This window comes from Pelobates fuscus, chromosome 10 (genome assembly GCF_036172605.1).
Source record: "Pelobates fuscus isolate aPelFus1 chromosome 10, aPelFus1.pri, whole genome shotgun sequence".
NCBI classification, from domain to species: Eukaryota; Metazoa; Chordata; class Amphibia; order Anura; family Pelobatidae; genus Pelobates; species Pelobates fuscus.
Window position 1 is genome coordinate 33,414,308 of NC_086326.1, and position 18,257 is coordinate 33,432,564.

General features: G+C 38.3%; 1 protein-coding gene across 1 annotated transcript in view; it reads right to left on the reverse strand.

Moving 5' to 3' along the window:
* SORCS1 (sortilin related VPS10 domain containing receptor 1) overlaps positions 1-18,257 on the reverse strand; it is a 615,871-nt gene that overhangs the window by 109,846 nt on the left and 487,768 nt on the right. The window contains exons 15-16 of the mRNA XM_063433805.1: positions 17,997-18,114; positions 6,527-6,657 (exon numbers count right to left, since the gene is read on the reverse strand). Of these exons, the coding sequence (XP_063289875.1) occupies positions 6,527-6,657; positions 17,997-18,114 (249 nt within the window). The remainder of the gene's footprint in view (positions 1-6,526; positions 6,658-17,996; positions 18,115-18,257) is intronic.

The following is an 18,257-nucleotide window of genomic DNA, read 5'->3' on the forward strand; positions in this document are numbered from 1 at the left end:
TCCAAACATACAGCACACACACACATACAGCACCCACACACAAAAAGCACCTACAGACATACAGCACCCTCACACACACAGCACCCAAACAGCACCCACACACATACAGTACACATACAGCACCCTCACACACACAGTACACTAACCGCACCCTCACAAACACACACAGCACCTTTACAAACACACAACACCCTCACACACAGCACACTAACAACACCCTTGCAAACACACACACAAACAACACCCTCAGAAATACACGACACCCACACACATCACACAAACAGCACCCTCACACACACAGCACCATCACACACACATCACACAAACAGCACCCTCACACACACAGCACCCTCACACAGCACACTAACAGGACCCTAACACACACACACAAACACCCTCACACACACACACACACACACACACAAACACCCTCACCCACATAGCACACTACCAGCACCCTCACACATACACACACACAGCAGCACCCTTACACACACCACCCTCACACAGCACACTAACAGCACACACACACACACACACACACACACACACACACACACAGCAGTGTATGTATATATGTGTGTGTGTATATATATATATATATATATATATATATACATATACATGCGGCGTGTGTTTGTGCTTTAGGGTGCACACCCTAATGCAATAGGCTGCGCACGCCTATGGTTATGGACTACATCTCCAATAATTCTCTTAATGCATCAATGGAGATGTAGTCCACGAAATCTGGCGTGCCAAAGAATGCTTGCTCCTGTTACAGAATGCAGTCATTCTATGCAGAATAGTGCTCCAACAGGTTACTTAAAGGGACACTATAGGCACGCAGACCACTTTAGCTCATTGAAGTCATCTGGGTACTGTGTCCCTTTTGTACTTAGTGCTGCAACGTAAAACATTGCAGTTTCAGAGAACGGCAATGTTTATATTGCAGCTCTAAGTCTGCCCTCAGTGGCTCTCTACCAGACAGCCATTAGAGGGCTTCCGGAATCGAAATGGACCTCTGTATGAGGACCTCAAGCTTCAGGTTTTTCCCCATAGGAAAGAAATCCTAATGTGAGCGCGGCTATTGCCGCATTAGATCTCCCCCGCCGTCTGACGTCGGCAAGGGAGGAGTGGTGGCATAGCCTGACCCAGCACCGAGGAACATCAGTGCTGGATTCAGGTAAGTGACTGAAGGTTTTTTAACTCCTTTAGTGCTGAGGGAGGGTGGTGCGAGGGAGGGGGGGATGTTAGAAACTTATAGTGACAGGACAAAAGCTTTGTTTTCCTGGCACTATAGGGCCCCTTTAATGGGAGGTGGTATTCCATCCAGGGTACTATCAGAAGGGTGCTGAGAAACAGAATTTTGCTGCACAACTCTCTATTAGTTAGGTAGCGTGGCAAGATTACATTGGCCGTCCAGCATGCGCTTGTTTCTGGCTCTACTTTAATTGAGATCCCAACATCTCAGCACACTGTGCATCAATGGTACACTGTTAATGGGTAGAGAGGAGGGGACATAACATAGAAAGACAGGGATATGTCATGACGTATCCATATCTCTCTGTTAGTGAAGGGCTCATAGTGTTTTTTTTAGGGCTCAAGCCCCGGGTGTTTATGGAACGTTACAACACCCTTTTATAGAGTGTCCTCACAGATAACTGCACATGCATAGCACTAGTTGGGTAATTAAATGTGCGCTTCCATACCGTGCTGTGAAACAGAAGGCCCCAGGGGTGGACTGAGCATTCAGGCAAATCGGTCATGGACCGAGGGCCCGAGGCTCTGGGGGCCCGCCCGGTGCAGTGCAGTAATGGCTGAGCTGGGGAGTTAAACAATCTGCACTCAGTAAGGGGCCCGCACAGCCGTCCGCGGCCCCCTGCTGCTAAAAATATAATCCTCCGTGCAGGGCACACTGAGGGACAGCTAAGGGGCCTTCCAAAGACCCCACTAGGCTGCCCCTAAGTGTGCCTGTCTCAGTGTGAATTCGGCAGAGGCTCCAGGAGCAGAGCCTCTGCCAGAAGAGGAGCACAGCCACACTGAGCTCGTGGGCTGGCTGTTAGTAACACTGCTCAGGGCAGCTCCGTGTGGCTGGTTCTGCAGGAAGTTAGATCATGCCATGCGGAGCTGCCCTGATCAGTGTTACAGGCAGCACGAGGCACATGAAGCATCCCCCCCCAGGATAAAGATTCATCCCTCCCTGGCCAAAGGTAAGACTCAGGGAGAGGGGAATATATATCCTTTAAATCTTTTTTTTTTTTTAAATTAATAATGTTTTTAGCATTTATCCCCCACTACTGCCCCTTAACAGCTCCTATACTTCTCCCCCTCATCAACCACAGCCTCACTACCCCTCTACACCCCATGTACCCCTGATCCATCTACAACTCCTATTACCCCCAGGTAACCACTACTACTGCTTATCACCCACTGCAGCCCCCTACACCCTCTTGCACCCACTACAACACCTACACCCTGCATCCACCACATCCCCTACACCCTTGTACCCATCACAACCCCTGCACCCACTACATCCCATACCCCCATACCCCCTCTAGATCCCCATACCCCCTGTACCCAATACAGCCCCTTCCACCCTGCACATACTACAGCCAATACCATCCTTGCCCCCTCTACAGCCCCTAATATCCCATGCCCCCACTACAGCACCTTATACCCACTACAGCCTCTACACCCATTACAGTCCCTACCCCTAGGCACCCTCTAGGTCCCCATTCCCCCTGCACCCACTACAGCCATTACCCCACTTGCCTCTTCTACAGCCCCTATCATTCCATACCCCACTACAGCCCCCTGCACCCACTACAACTCCTACTCTCAGACACCCTATAGATGCTCTATACCCCCTGCACCCACTACAGCCCCTGTACTTAATACATCCCCTTCACCCATTACAGCCCCTACCCCCTGCATCCATTACAGCCCCTACCCCACTACAGCCCCTACCCCAAGCACCATCTAGATCCCTATACCCCGTGCACCTGTTACCCCTACCACCCTGCACATACTACAACCAATACCCCCCCTTTTATCCTCTACAGCCCCTATTATCCCATGCTCCCACTACAGCCCCCTATACCCACTACTGCCCCTAACTCCAGGCACCCTCTTAATTCTTATACCCCTTGCACCCACTACAGCCCCTACCAACCTGCACATATTACAGCCAATACCTCTTTGCTCCCTGTAAAGCACCTATTTTCCCATTCCTATACTACATTCCCCTATACCCTCTGCACCCACTACAGCCTCCACCCTCTGCAGCCCATACTCCCCTTACCCCTTAAAGTCATTATTAAACCCTTGCCCCCTCTACAGCCCCTCCCAAGCATCCACTACAGCACCCACCGCTCTGCACCCACTACAGCTCCTACCCCCAGGCACCCTCTAGATCCCCTATACCCCCACTACAGCTCCTACCCCCAGGCACCCTCTAGATCCCCTATACCCACTACAGCCCCTACCCCAGTGCACACTTTACAGACCCTACCCCCATGCACCCTCTAGATCCCCTATACCCCTTTGCACCCACTACAGCTCCTATTAACCCCTGCACCAAATACAGGTCCTTCCACCAGGCACCTTCTAGATCCCCTATACTCCATGCACCCACTACAGCCCATACCCACTCTACAGTCCCTATTAACCCCAGCCCCCTATATCCACTACAGCCTTAGTGGTGGTTATTGTTATTGTATTTACAATAACTCCCCTGCATTCAAGCACATTCACTCTCCGTACAAATACACCGCTGCATTTACAGACTGTGCACACACATGACCCAGGATTCATAAACATATATCCATATGTTCACGTACTCTGACCCTGCACACATACAAATTATTGATTCAATGCATCTCTATGAGGAGATGCTGATTGGCGCAGCATGGCATTTTGCTGCTCATGTGCAATTTCCTTCCAATGATTTCCTATGGGAAAGTATTGGATTGTATGAGATCTAATTCGATGATCTCAGGCATGGAGAACACCCAGGCTGCACCTTTTTAACGGGGGAGAGAAGGGGGGCTGGGACCTAAACGTCTATTTTTAAACCTATAGTGTCAGGAATACACGTTTCTATTTTTTGACACTATAGTGTTCCTCGTAACGGTTAACACCTGATTTGTAATTGAAGACGCAAAATTTGGAGGCCTGCATACCCTTTTATACATATTGCCATGCTACGTAAACACACATAAAAAATACTACCCTATTTAAAAAGAAAAAAAAACAAAACATGTATTTAACTATACTCTGAAGACTTACAACAGAGCTCACAGTGAATATGCACACAGAAACATTAATTCACTTTACATGCACATACAATCAAATACACGGTACATCTACACCAACATTTATATTGGTCTACAGGGGGCCCAGGTCCTAATTTTGCCCAGGGGCCCTGACCACTGGAAGGCCCATGAACAATTGCACTCACATAGCAGAGAGGGTGCAACAATTAGTTCACTCTGATCTAGTGACTATGATTAATAGTCTACTATGACTATGACTTACATTCTAGCAATAATCTGATTGGCTGAAAACCCAATGAAGACAATCAAGATGCAGCAAATACTAATGTGCTTTTATTTACTTGTTATTCTTCAAACGTGCAGGTTTTTTTTTTTTTTACACACCCATTTATAATTCACTTACAGGGTTTTTCACCAAGCTCTACAATTTAGCAAATTAACTACAAATTCTAAAACTAAGGTTGAAATAGCCAAGCTGTGTCTCAAGATAAGTTGGAGATTTTTTTTGCACAAATTTTACAATTTGGATTTAATTTGCTAAGCTTCTGTCATTAGCGATTAACCCGGTGTCACTAAATGTTATAGAAAGACCATTTGTTATAACAACATAACTGCCTTTTAAAGCATGAAGCTTGCACCTTTGGCCAAGGCTGTATATTCTCAACTTCCGCATTTGTAACTTGTGCACCTGGTATCCTCATAAGAAAGCATGCACGTTTTTTGTTTTTTTAAAACGCAGTAACCATCCTATAATTGTAGGGTCTCAAATACATTCAACATCTGAAGCTAAAACAGGGAATTTCTTTAGCTCAACTTCAATTTAATGTGCTATCAAAAAAAACGTTACCCCTGTGAGGTAAACAATGACCTCTCTTGCTGCTGCTATTAGGTAATCACCTCTGTGTCTCAAAGGGTTAAGCTATCAGCAATAGGAGATGCTATTTGTAGGCTGATTTTAATATTCAGTTTATTTCTTCCTCAAACATTTATTATTCATCTTATTCAGACAGCTCCTCAGTAAAATAGGCTTCAGATTGCAGTGACAGGTCAATCAGAAATGATTCCCTTGGTGTAATTTAACCATTAACCTTCCACAGGGTATGGAACCACAATGCAATCATTGTATCAAGGGTGTATAGAGGGATTATTTATTAAGGTTGAGACAAGCCACAGGCCTGGAAAGAAGGTTATTTGTCAATCAACCATGGTTTGCTACAAGGCATATACCCATTGATTTCAATATCTCAGGAAAACTTTCAATCTGTTACACACTCACCTATGGTAAACTTGCACATGTTTCTGGGATAAATTGGGTCAGGCTGGCATTGATCCACCCAAATAAAATTATATCCTAGGACTTAGTTTTTCTCTACATAGTTTTTTCTGCCTTTTGTTCTGTTTTGTCGCAGCTTGAAAGAGGAAGTAATGTGTGGGGAGGGGAGTTTTATTGTACCTAACTCTTTTTCTGATTGGTTGTTTTTTCTCTGTGTTAATGTGCTGCTGTGGAGTTCTAGTAAAGCAAATATTTGCCTCTTGTCATTAATAAAATTAAGCTTATAGGTACACTAAAACTAGCATAATCTACAATTGACGGTTGTGATTGACTTAGATTATAGAGACAATCTAGTCTAGTCAATCAAGTTTGATACAAATTAAAGAACTACCCCAACCACCATGACCACCAGGATATACTTGACGTTGTATTAACTTGTAATTTAGGCTTGGGTCTGAAACCTAGAAAAATTGTAAAGATGTAGAACAGGAACTAACACTCTTGACACCATGACCACTTCAATAGATTTAATTGGTTGTGGTGCCCGGGTCCTGCATCCCTACTAAACCATGAGTAACGGTTTAGTAGAAATTCTCTGTCCACATAGTCCTGAAACATAACTCTGCCTCCACCGTATCATCATTGGAGGCCAAGTTTCAGTCTGTCAGGGTCCGATAATCTCTCCAAAGTGGTGAGTAAACCATTTAGTATTAATGACAGACCCGGCACCCACAGTCTCTAGCCACCATAACCACTTCAATCAGTAGAAGTGTTTATAGCTCCTATTGTGTCCCTTAAATTATTATTTCCTTACTGATACACAATGATTGACACACACTTTTATGTTATTTCATGAATATACATACTAAAACACTGATACATGCGCACACATTGTTGCATTTCATCACACACAGTATTGATTATTGTAGCAGCTATTCTGAGCAATGTTAAAATATGCGTTCCTATATGCTGAGCTCACCACTCAAAGTCAGCCTCCGTGCATACACAGGGTTCCGAAGACATTGCGCCTGCATATTTTCCCTGCATACATTTACGCTCTGATCTTCGTTTCTTGTACGTTCGTTTTGCTCCCATTATACATGCTTGTCCCTGGAACAGAGAAAGGAATAAAATGTATATATACGGTAAAATTGATATAATCTGTCAAAGAATTGCACGGTAAAATCAGCAGTTTAAACAACGATACCGGAGGCATAAAAATCTTACTACACAATACGTTTTTTAACTGTGTCAATATGTGTGTTTATAAACCTATTTGGAAAGTAATTATATATGTGTGCAAGTGCAAGTATAACAGGCGTCAGTTCTTAACCCCTTAATGACACAACTTCTGGAATAAAAGGGAATCATGACGGAATATATCCGTCGTCTGTCCTTAAGAGGTTAAACAATACAATATATTCAAAAAGTGTTTTCATTTACAAATCTTCATGGTTAAGAACGGTTTAAAAATTTGAGACTGCGGATATGTTGCCATACTCTAGTGGCAGCTGAAACAAACAAGCACAAATAGTTTGCCATATTTTTTTTTTCTTATATATTTTATTTTAGCAATTTAAATTCCACAAAACACAAAATATTTTTTACACAGAAACCATCAATTCCTGTTTGAATTTCATTTTTATATGGGGAAAAAAATGCTCTTACAAAAGTGCTACATTTTACTTTTTTGCCAAAAATCGAATAAATAAGAAAAAAAATCATTTGAAACAAAATGGTGGTAAAACTTGCATTTCATTAAGACATCACATTGAATAAGACATTGTTGATCCATTGCTATTCACCAAACCACCTTCTGTCTGTATATACTTTTTTTAGCTCCTGTTTTTGATTAGAATCTATTTTTTACTTTAAATAACATCTTTCCAATAGCTGCAGCTCAGATATGCACAGCTAGTCATTGCCATTAATCTTCATCACATTGCACATTGCAATGGATTAAAAGAGCATGTGACATGTGGTAGTCGAGAGACACAGTTCAGGGACAATTATTTCCCTCACAGAGAACTAAAATATTTAACCCTTTTAGTGTCAGTTCATTACACCCCACTTAATGTTTAAATAATAGTTCAAAACAGAAAGCTTATTCATCGTGTAATCAGTTAACATCACTGAATTTTCCCACAAAAGATTCTCTCTACAGTAAAACAGTTTACTTTTTTTTTTTACAGTTTAATAAATCTAAAAAAAAAATCTAAATTGGGCTGTGGTATTTCTTTTACACCCCACAGAGAGTAGGAGTGCTCATTATTTGTCCTTTTAATAGTTTATAGATCCCTACTAGTTCGCAAATGTTTATTCCCTGTGCATTTTAAATTAACACGTGCAATTTGTCCAATTTTATAAGTAAATCAAGGTTTACTTTTTCGTGCAGAACTTTAAATTAAGCAGACTTGCCTGAAATTTTTTTTTTTTTAATTATGCTCTTCCTAATTGCATGACTATGAAAAAAAAGAAGATTTATTGGATACAAAATAAATGGTGTTGAATCCTCAGGACATAATTGGGGGGAGGGGGGGAATAAACTTTCTAAATTTATAGAACAATATCCTAGGTTAACAAGGCAGACAGCAGCCTGGGCAATGTACAACTCCCTGTGGCTAACACACACTTGTACATGTTAAACTTTCCCATTATAAATCTTCAAAATGTAACATGAAACCATTTTGTTATTTTCTAAGACACCTCTATGATCCATCACTGGCAGGCTGTACAATATTAGGTCTGACGGTAGCCTCAAGCAGCTGACAAGTTGGAATCAAAATCTGACAAGATGTGCTCTAGCTGAATGTGTAGATGTCAGGCTTGGCTGCAGAAAACACGAGTAAAAGATGGGACTCATACAGAAAACAATTCTCAGCCGTCAACGGTGCAATCAGAGCCGTGAAAATAATACTTTGCCTCAAAATCCAAAGAGGCAGCAAAATATCAAATTGTTAAAAAGGTTTTCCTGTTACATGTATGAATCGCAACCAACGCGTTTCACTATTTCGAAATATAGGCATTGGATTCAAATGTCTAACGAGATTATGATAGATCTTGATTATTATAGATCATTAAAATCATATTTCTTACTCAACATAAATTTTAAATCTTTTTAATTGGTTTTTGAAAATAAATGAATAGGTCATGGAAAAAAATTAGATTACGATTCTTAAAAATTTTGCAAAATAATAATTTCCATTTGCAAACATGAAAATGTGTATGTATTCACTGGATAGGATGCATTTATGACCACATACTAAATCTGTCTTTCATTTTGAGACCACCTGGTACTTGTTTCTGGGACGACATTTTCAAACATGCAAAACATGCAATGTTGTTAGTGAATAATCCATTGGTATCAGATTATAAGGGACAAATTATTGTATCAATATACTTATTGAATGCTAATGACTCAAATTCACTTGTAAGTGGCAAAGAAAAGTTATCAAGAAATATTTTTTCATTGTGTGACACACAATTGCTTTGAGAAACACTATTTGTTATTAAATTTAGTCCGGTTGACAGGTGCCTCTAATTATTTATGATTAACTAACACCATCTAATTCATTTTCAATTAAACATCTGTAAGCAAAAGGTAGATGGTTGTAAACGTCTTAAAAGACGACATTTAAAGGAGAGATAATGGCGCTCTGTTGATTTTTGAAACATAATGCATTGCAGCTTGTATTTCCTATGCACGCATTGTATTTATCTGATGCATTTAAATACCTATCACATTGTACTTGGCGTTAAATTTCAAAAAGGTATAATACTGTTAATATGGAAGGTGATAAAAAAATAAACATTCAAGCGAGATCATTGATTTTTCAATGACTTTTTCAAATACATTTTGAACATGGTCTATTGCAATATTTCTACAAAAAAATCATTAATTAATTATTATTGAAGACAATGCAAGTCTTCCCTGGTTTTTCTTCTATCAGAGCCTTCCCTGTTTTTTTGTAGGGGAGCGCCAACACTATAATTAGATTTAGTTTAAGCCAATGGAAAGAATGAGGCTATAGATATTTTAAAGCCCTGCTACATACATTCATTGGATGTTAAAGGTAATATACAATATGTGTATTATTTATTAAACCTTTTCACACAGGTGATTGCCTTGCCTCAGACAGAAACTTTGCCACCTAAGAACAAAAATAAACCCCGGAAAAAAAATATTACACACTATATAATGCAGATTGGTGAAATCTCTAGCCAACAAAAAAAAATCACTGTGTGTTTATAGATCAGAACAGTCAAGCAGCCTGTATCCAAGAGAGGCTTCTATCTGGAAAAAAACTACTCACTCTCAAAAAGCAATAATCCCAAACTTCGCCCTTCTATTCTCAATTAATGAAGTGTTTAATAACAAAAGTGAATCAAGCCAAGAATTTGTCCTCACAAAGCACTAGGGGGTGATGAGAAATCAGGACATGCAGCATTCTAGCAAAGATTATTCCGTTATTCTGGACATTCAAACTCTTCTCTGATTTAATTAACTGAAGATTTCTTTCAGTGGCTATATTTTCTATCCATGTGAGCACTGATCGAATGTGACCTGTGAACTGAGTCTGTAATACTCTTTACTATACAGTATGAAGAAGAGTACGTGCAATTTAAGGCTTACAGTTTAATCTAGAGTGTGAGATATGCATCATGCAAGCAGTAATTTTACTGCTACTATGTCCAATGTGTCTGAGTGCCAATAACACTTTTATAAGAGCATAATAATTCATGTACTTGGTTGCAGTAAAAAATGAATAGCTGGTAAAAGTCATTTAAATCTGTGAAGCATTCTGTGGTCTTAAACAAAAAATGTGACAATGCTTTGTGCACTACAAGAGTTCTTGAGTTTTAGAAGTGGCCAATTTGAAGCCTACAAGAGGATAAAGTCAATATATTTTTCTTTACCTTTGTTAACAAAACCAGGGTAATTACTGGTAGCTTAACAAACTCCATCCCATGCAAGGCCTTGAGTGTTAATATTTAGGAGAAATTGTTAGCTCAATGTTATTATAGCAGAACAAAATATATTGACGCGGTATAAAGTATGTATTCACAATGTGTGGTATTAATATAACGTGCAAAGAAGGAACAAATGGTAGGGAAAATAAAAAAGAAAGAAATAAGAACAGAAATCAAGCCAAATGGATATGGTGGTAATTGGATTTGTACCTTTTACCCTAACTATTTATACTCCTTTATTTACAGTCGGATAAAAGGTTAACCCTTTACTATTTTAACACATAATTTATAATTGCCAACAGTGACCTTGGTTTGTAACATGTAAGGGCTTCATTTTGGAGGTCATGGAGGACACATTGGCCAGTTGCTTTAGCCCTGCACTGGGCATATTTTTAAAGAGCTTAAATGTGTTCATTGTCAGAGTTATTGTGTAAGACTGAAACTAAATGATGCTGTAAAGTCACTACTTAGCAGATGTGACTCCATTTTGCAGCCTGCTAGTAGCAGAAAATAAAAAGACCCATTGTTGTTTTCTTTTTTGCTCAATTCTGTGCCTGCTCCTAAACTGTGGAATGTAACGAATGTAAACACTCTGGCCAGAGATAAGACATATCTTAGTAGAAAGTGTTAGGAAGAAAGGAGGGGGGTGAGAAAGCCCAAGCCCACATATGTATACTTTGCTATATAATTAAGTTTAATTATATATAAAATAGTTCTAAATTAATAATTTTAATAAATTCATAGATAAAATCCTAATGAATAAATATCATTATTATTAAACTAGCATTAGCTAGAGGTGTGTAAAAAGACATTTATACATAATATGTTATGACATATGACTAACAGAGACACGCATAGCCCCATACAATAGAGCAGTGTAACTGGAAAACCAGACAGATACAAAATTGACAAGAAGACATACTCCTTAACAATAATTAATTAAAAGTGTGAGAGAAGTCTATAATAATAGGATTTCTACAAGATGCCATTGTAGGACTGTGTTGAACTAAAGTCCAGATTCATCAAATAAAATGGCAGCTAGCTGTCTAGTTAGAAGCTACCAGGATCCTTTGTAACGTGACAGCCATTTATGACTGATTGGCTATAAAGATAACGGTTTTCCACTTCTTTTCCTCATGGATTTCAATTACCCCTTAGACAAAGTGGTTATTGGAATTAGTGATACAAATATTAATGGAGAACTGGTACCATCCTCTGGTCATAATCTATAAAAGCAATCATAACAATAAGGTACATCCATCTAATCCCATTGGTCACTTTAAAAAGATGATGCGAAAAACATAGAGAAATGGAGTTCCTTGAAAGTGAAAAGAGTCAAGAAAACATTCAAAAGAAACAGACCCTTAAAGGATTACACTCCTGGGAATCACACTCTTGCATCACACTCTTGGGAATACTTACTCTAACACATTATTATTTCCATCTGGAATTCTTGGGACTCTGAATTTCTTTGTTAGACAGAGAAAAAAACAAGTAAATAGAGAGGTGAGAATGGGCAACAACTCAATTAGCCTGCCCTTCGGTAGGTCCCCGCTCAGATCTCAAGCTGACTTTAGCTCAACTTGTGCCATTACAAAGAGAACATATCTGAAGCATATCAGACTGGTCTCACCTGTATGGGCAGTCCAGATCAAAAATGCCAGCCAATTCCCTCTGCACAAGAGATATGGCAACCCCAGACAATCGTTTCAACCTTGTAAGGTATCATCAGTGAGGTATAGCCAATATCCCTCTAGGCACCTTAAGCAAGGGGTCCATGTCTAGATTGCCCTTTAAACTTAAGGAGAGACAAAACAAGTAGCAAGAGAGGTGAGAATGGGTAACAGCTCAATTAGCTTGCCCTTTGGTTTGTCCCTGCTCAGATCTCAAGCTGGTTTTAGCTCAACTTGTGCCATTACAGAGAGAACATATCTGAGGCATATCAGACTGGTCTCACCTGTATGGGCAGTCCAGATCCAAAATGCCAGCAAATTCCCTCTGCACGAGAGATACGGCAACCCCAGATGATCCTTTCAACCTTGCAAGGTATCATCGGTGAGGTATAGCCAATATCCCTCTAGGCACCTTAAGCAAGGGGTCCACGTCTGGATTGCCCTTTAAACTGAAGGAGAGACAAAACAAGTAGCAAGAAAGGTGAGAATGGTTAACAGCTCAATTAGCTTTCCCTTTGGTGGGTCCCCGCTCAGATCTCAAGCTGGTTTTAGCTCAATGTGTGCCAATACAGAGAAAACATATCTGAAGCATATCAAACTGGTCCCACCCGTACGGGCAGTCCAGATCCGAAATGCCAGCAAATTCCCTCTGCACGAGAGATATCAAGGGGAAACCGTGGCAAAATATTGATTTTTTTAATATTAATAAAAATTATTATTTAATTTTGATAGTTTTTATAAAAAATTATGTTTAATATTTATTATCCCATAAATATGTTCACATCATTATATGCTTACTTACAGAGATTATTTTCATATGCTAGTGGCATTTTTAAAAGACTGCATTTTAAGAAATGCCACCAGTCCCTTACAGCATGCCAACCATTTGACTATGTTTATTTACCTTTTAGGTCATGTTTACTAAATGTAGTATCAAGACTCTAGATAGAGACTGCACTTGCCAATAAATCTCTTGAACAGAGTACTCAATGGCTAGTATCCCAGCAGTAATCATGCGATTACGGAATTGAGAAGCTGTCATGTATTCATCCGCACATAAAATTGTGGTTAATGGAATTTACCGTCCTGACAGGAAAAGTTGTACCGAGCAGCATTACCATCCTGACAGGAAAAATTGTGCTGAGCAGCAATCATGCACATGGAAACCTGGTAATTGCTTTGGGGGTTAAAGGCCGGTTACGGCCAATCGGATCCACAGGAGGGGTATTTAAACCCAATTCTCCTTTTGCTCATTGCCCAGTCATGGTTTCATCCTGATGGTAATCCAAGAGTGCGTTCCTGATCTTGATTTTCTGGTGTTTGACTTTTGGCTTTCCCTCATCGTTGTGTCTGATTCTGTGTTCCTGACCTCGGCAAGTATTTTGACTATTCTTGGATACGTTAAGTCCGGCCATTCTAAGGACAGGCTGGATCAACTTGTAATCCTGACAGAAACTCTCAAAAATGGATAATAAATGGAACTTGGATATGGTCTTTCCATTCACTTTATTCCTACTGATTGCTACATTGTATTTATTTTTCTACTATATCGCTTCTAAAACTTTTCCATCTCGAAATATTACCCTTGTATAAACAAATAAAAAATATAATAAAATGGTTTATTAACATCATTTCAGTTTTTAGTGTCCATAAACTGCAATTTATAAAGGAAAATTCTATTGGTTCTAAAATGCATTTAATGTTTCAAATCGATTTTATTCTTATTAACTTGACAATGAATTGGCTAGTAGATAACAACTTGGTCATAACAATGCATTCTGGCATGGGGTGGCAGGACATTATTCATCAGGACCCGATCTTGTGTTAAGACCTATATGATTGGGTGGGATGCATTTTTATTGCTTCTCTCCAAGATTCAACATTGGTGGAGAAAAGAGAGGATACAAAATCAAATGTAGTATATGTATCACTCTTGCGAATACAGTAAGATGAGGGATGAGGTGAAAGGCAATTCTCAAGGTATTCACTCTCTTTATTTATTGATTGATTGGTTTCCTTTTCTTGTTTCCTTTCCACAATTGTTGCTAATATTTTTTTACACAAACTAACCATGCACATTTTAGCACAATTTGGGAATAAAAAACAGTATTTGCAATTTACTAAATTATTAATTTGCTTTTTTTTAGTTTGACTTTTTTTACCCAATTTGTGTAATTCTGTTAAAATTTCAGAGATACGAACTTTACCCTCAAAACCTTGATAATTTGATTTCCAGATCAATATGATGACTTCCAAGAAGACCACATTTTCCATTAATAATTTGATTTATTTTCCAGTTTTCAAAGCTTAATAATTAACTTTATCCACCACTGCTTGTTTTGTGCAACGTTTAATCCCAGGTAAAGGGACAAAAACCAAGCAAAGCCCTTTTCAACTCACAATATGCTATCGTAAGTGGAATGCAACAAGCTTGAATTAGAATATAATTACGTAGTTCACAACGGGTTTTGCTCAAAGGAAATTATAATCATGCATGCATTGACCCAAACATATGATTTATTTCACATGCATTTCTTGAAAAAAAAATGTATATCTAGAATCTAATGCTAAACCCTGTAATGTTATAATCTATTATGGATTATATACACATTGAAATAAGAGTTTGAAATATAAATTCACAGGCATCATTTATTGAATATGTGTGCGTGGGTGTATGTATCTCCCTCTCTTTCATATATTGCACCAAATGTTATATAACATATGAAATTTAAATTATTTTACAATACTTTGTTCTCTTATCTGATTATTTTCTTAATGTATTAGAATTCTCATTTTTTAAGTATAATAATTCTGTATACATATGGTTTATAAGCTTATATGTACATATATATATATATATATATATATATACATTCTTGTTTAACATTTGTCTAGTTTTACATTTTATTATTTATTTCATATACTTTTAAACATTGTAATAAAGTTAGATACTCTTTGTATACATGTTTTTAATTATATCCTTTAAACCCTCATCTTATACCTCTTTTTCTTCTATATATTCATGGACTAATTTCTATGGACTTCGAAGTTGCTATCTAACCGGGCTGTGGAACACAGTTGACACGCAAGCGTCATTGCGTCTATGACGCGATGACGTCAGCGAACATCTCTATGAAACAAGGAAGTTTCTTCAACCTGGAATAAGTGGAATGCAAGTATGGAACGCATGACATCATCATGCATTGACGCATTGACGTCAAATGAGGTGAAACCTGGAAGATATTTAAATCCAGTTGAAAAAATGAAGGACCAATAAGAATACTACATAGAAGATCAAGATGGGTATTTAAAGATGGGGATAGAAAGGGGGTTTGTTGTGGTCACTTTTGAACTTTGTATACACTGCAAAGACTGTCCATGAGGAAGTCCCATTAGGGTTGAAACTCGTAGGACTTGTGATAATACTGCACACTTGTTATTATTAACCTTAATGTAAATGAACAAATCTTTTTCTGTACTTCACTTGGTTTTTTATTCACTTTGTTGATGCTAATTGATTTACCAACCGGAGACCTAGGAAGCCACCTGAGGATATACACCACTCTGAAGGTATCCCTACAGTCCAGAGATTTGGAGGTCTGAGAAGACTTATGTTATTCGGAAGGCACATTTTCTTTTAGCAATAGTGAGTTGCCAATTGTACCAAAATGCTTTTCAATTGCATAAACATTCTGCACTATGTTGTGCAACTTTTATTTCCCTTTAGCAGGATGACCCCTATGGTTTTTATATTTTTCCTATTTTCACAGGTCAGTAGCAATCCTTCTTAGAGTGGACAGTAGCTGGATGAAGCAAGAAGCAAGAGAGTAGGCAAGAACTGCCTGGCACCAGATTATCAACTTCAGGGTTCCACTGTTCAAAGATGGTTTAACCTTTAAAAGTAAAATTGTCCCTAGACACTCTTGACCCAATCACTGCTTCATTGAAGTTGTTATGTGAATGGTAGTTTTGCTTTCACTTTGAAACATGTGCTGTTCAAGATATTGTTTCACATACATATAGTAAACTTCCTAACTTTGAGGAGAGGTGCAATATTGCAACAGCTAAAACAAAAATATAGAATGGTACTTTCATATCACACAAGCTTTCATTTTCTGACATCATCGATAGTCTTCCTGCCATTATTCACATCAAAATATCAACCAAACTTTGGTTTAATTTATTTTCTACCAATACATTTTTGTATATACCTTGGTTTATTTCTCATTTTTTTTTCTACCAACATATTTATTAGGTCCTAGGATATTTTACTGCACTTTAATTGCATATTTTCTTTGGTGTATTTTCATGTATACACATTACTGTAGCTAAAGGCTACCACTAGCTATTGCAGATTGTGCAATGATTTAGTGCAGATATTACTAGACAATGGTCTGTAACACTCCAAAATAGGATCTATTTTAGCCCTATACTTTATTAAAGCGTCTATAGGGTTCTCCAACATATTCTCTGATTGACAAGTTATTAATTAGAGAATATATATACATTGGTTTCTCACTATATCTACGAATATTAGAATGCATTTACTTTAGTATATCAATTAGAGCATATACATACATTGGTTTATCATTATACCCATGAATATTATCATATATATATATATTTTAGTTGATTATTATTTCTAGGTATATTATTTATATTAAGTTATTCTCACTAGATTTTAGTATTATCATTAAAAGTTATATTTTAATTAGTTAGGACACTCATTTCTGCTTTTGTTTATCTCTTCAGTCCATGGGTTAACCCCTTAACGAGTGTTCCTCAAGCTTCATTCTTTCTGTTTTGTGCTTTTTAGAATCTGAATCAAGATATATAATCAACACTATGTATTGTAATCTTAAAAAAAAAAAAAATGCTAACAAGCATTCAGTGACAGCGATGATCAGAAATAGTCCAATGAGTTTGAATGTGATTATTCAACATGGAATTTGCCTGCCCAAATAACCCTTTTACCATTGAGGTTAGCTTTTGAACTCTAACATAAAACAAATTATATTTTTCATTGAGTGCAAAGCTTTGACATGTTGAGAAAAACTACTTCCTAATCATAGTACGAGCAGGGTACAAGACAAAAAAGTGAAAACAGTAAGGCATGTCAGTATTTAAAATTCTGTACCTTCCAACAGCTCTGTATCCGGTGGTGACATCATGAGCTTGGGGCCTAATCCATGGACCCAGGTTAGTTCCCTGGATACTGGGGAAATGTCCTCATCAAGCACATAATTGCACACCATACCATACCAGGCTATAAACCCCCACTTCTGTCAGACAATGCATTTTTGACCTGACCTTCCCCTTTCTCAGGCAGGCTTACTACCTTGTCACTGCTTTTTTCCTAGCCTATACCCCCAGTCCCTGATCCTCACATGGGACATTTTAGAGGTAGTATGGTATTCAGAAATAATGCTTAACATGATACAAGAAGGTGATGCTACAAGATGATTCAGGGAGTGAAGACTAGCCAGAATTCCTAAGCAAAATGTGACAGATACATCTATTAGCAAAAAACGAGTATGGCGTTGCGACAATAAATATACAGCACAATGCTAGCAGGACAGCTGGAGGTTTGAACAGCTGATTTTGATAATTTAATAAATAAGTGACAAAAAGGGAAATATGCAACAATTACTTGGCTGGGTAAAAGCATGGTGCTCATTTGTTACCCATTTAATGTTGACCAGAAAGATTGTTGAAGAGTGATAGGAAGGCAGTTAAAAGTCAATGTATTAAATGCATAATAATAGTTATAATATGTCCATAATTATGACAATTCATAAACTGTACCTGACTATGAAGTTGCCAAGGAAGGTAATCTTCTGGGGTACACCGTCTATCAAATATTGACTTGTAGTCCACTTTAACTAGTTGCCACTCTGACCGGTGACCGAAATGCCCAAAGACTCTGTATAAGAAGGAATCAGATGCAGTCAGACTATATTTTATAGGTATTTGTATAGCAAAGATAGCATATGGAAAAAATCAAAAGGAAGGAGATCATGGGGCAATTCCAAGGTACAAAAATGTGCAATCTATCCTGGATCTCCA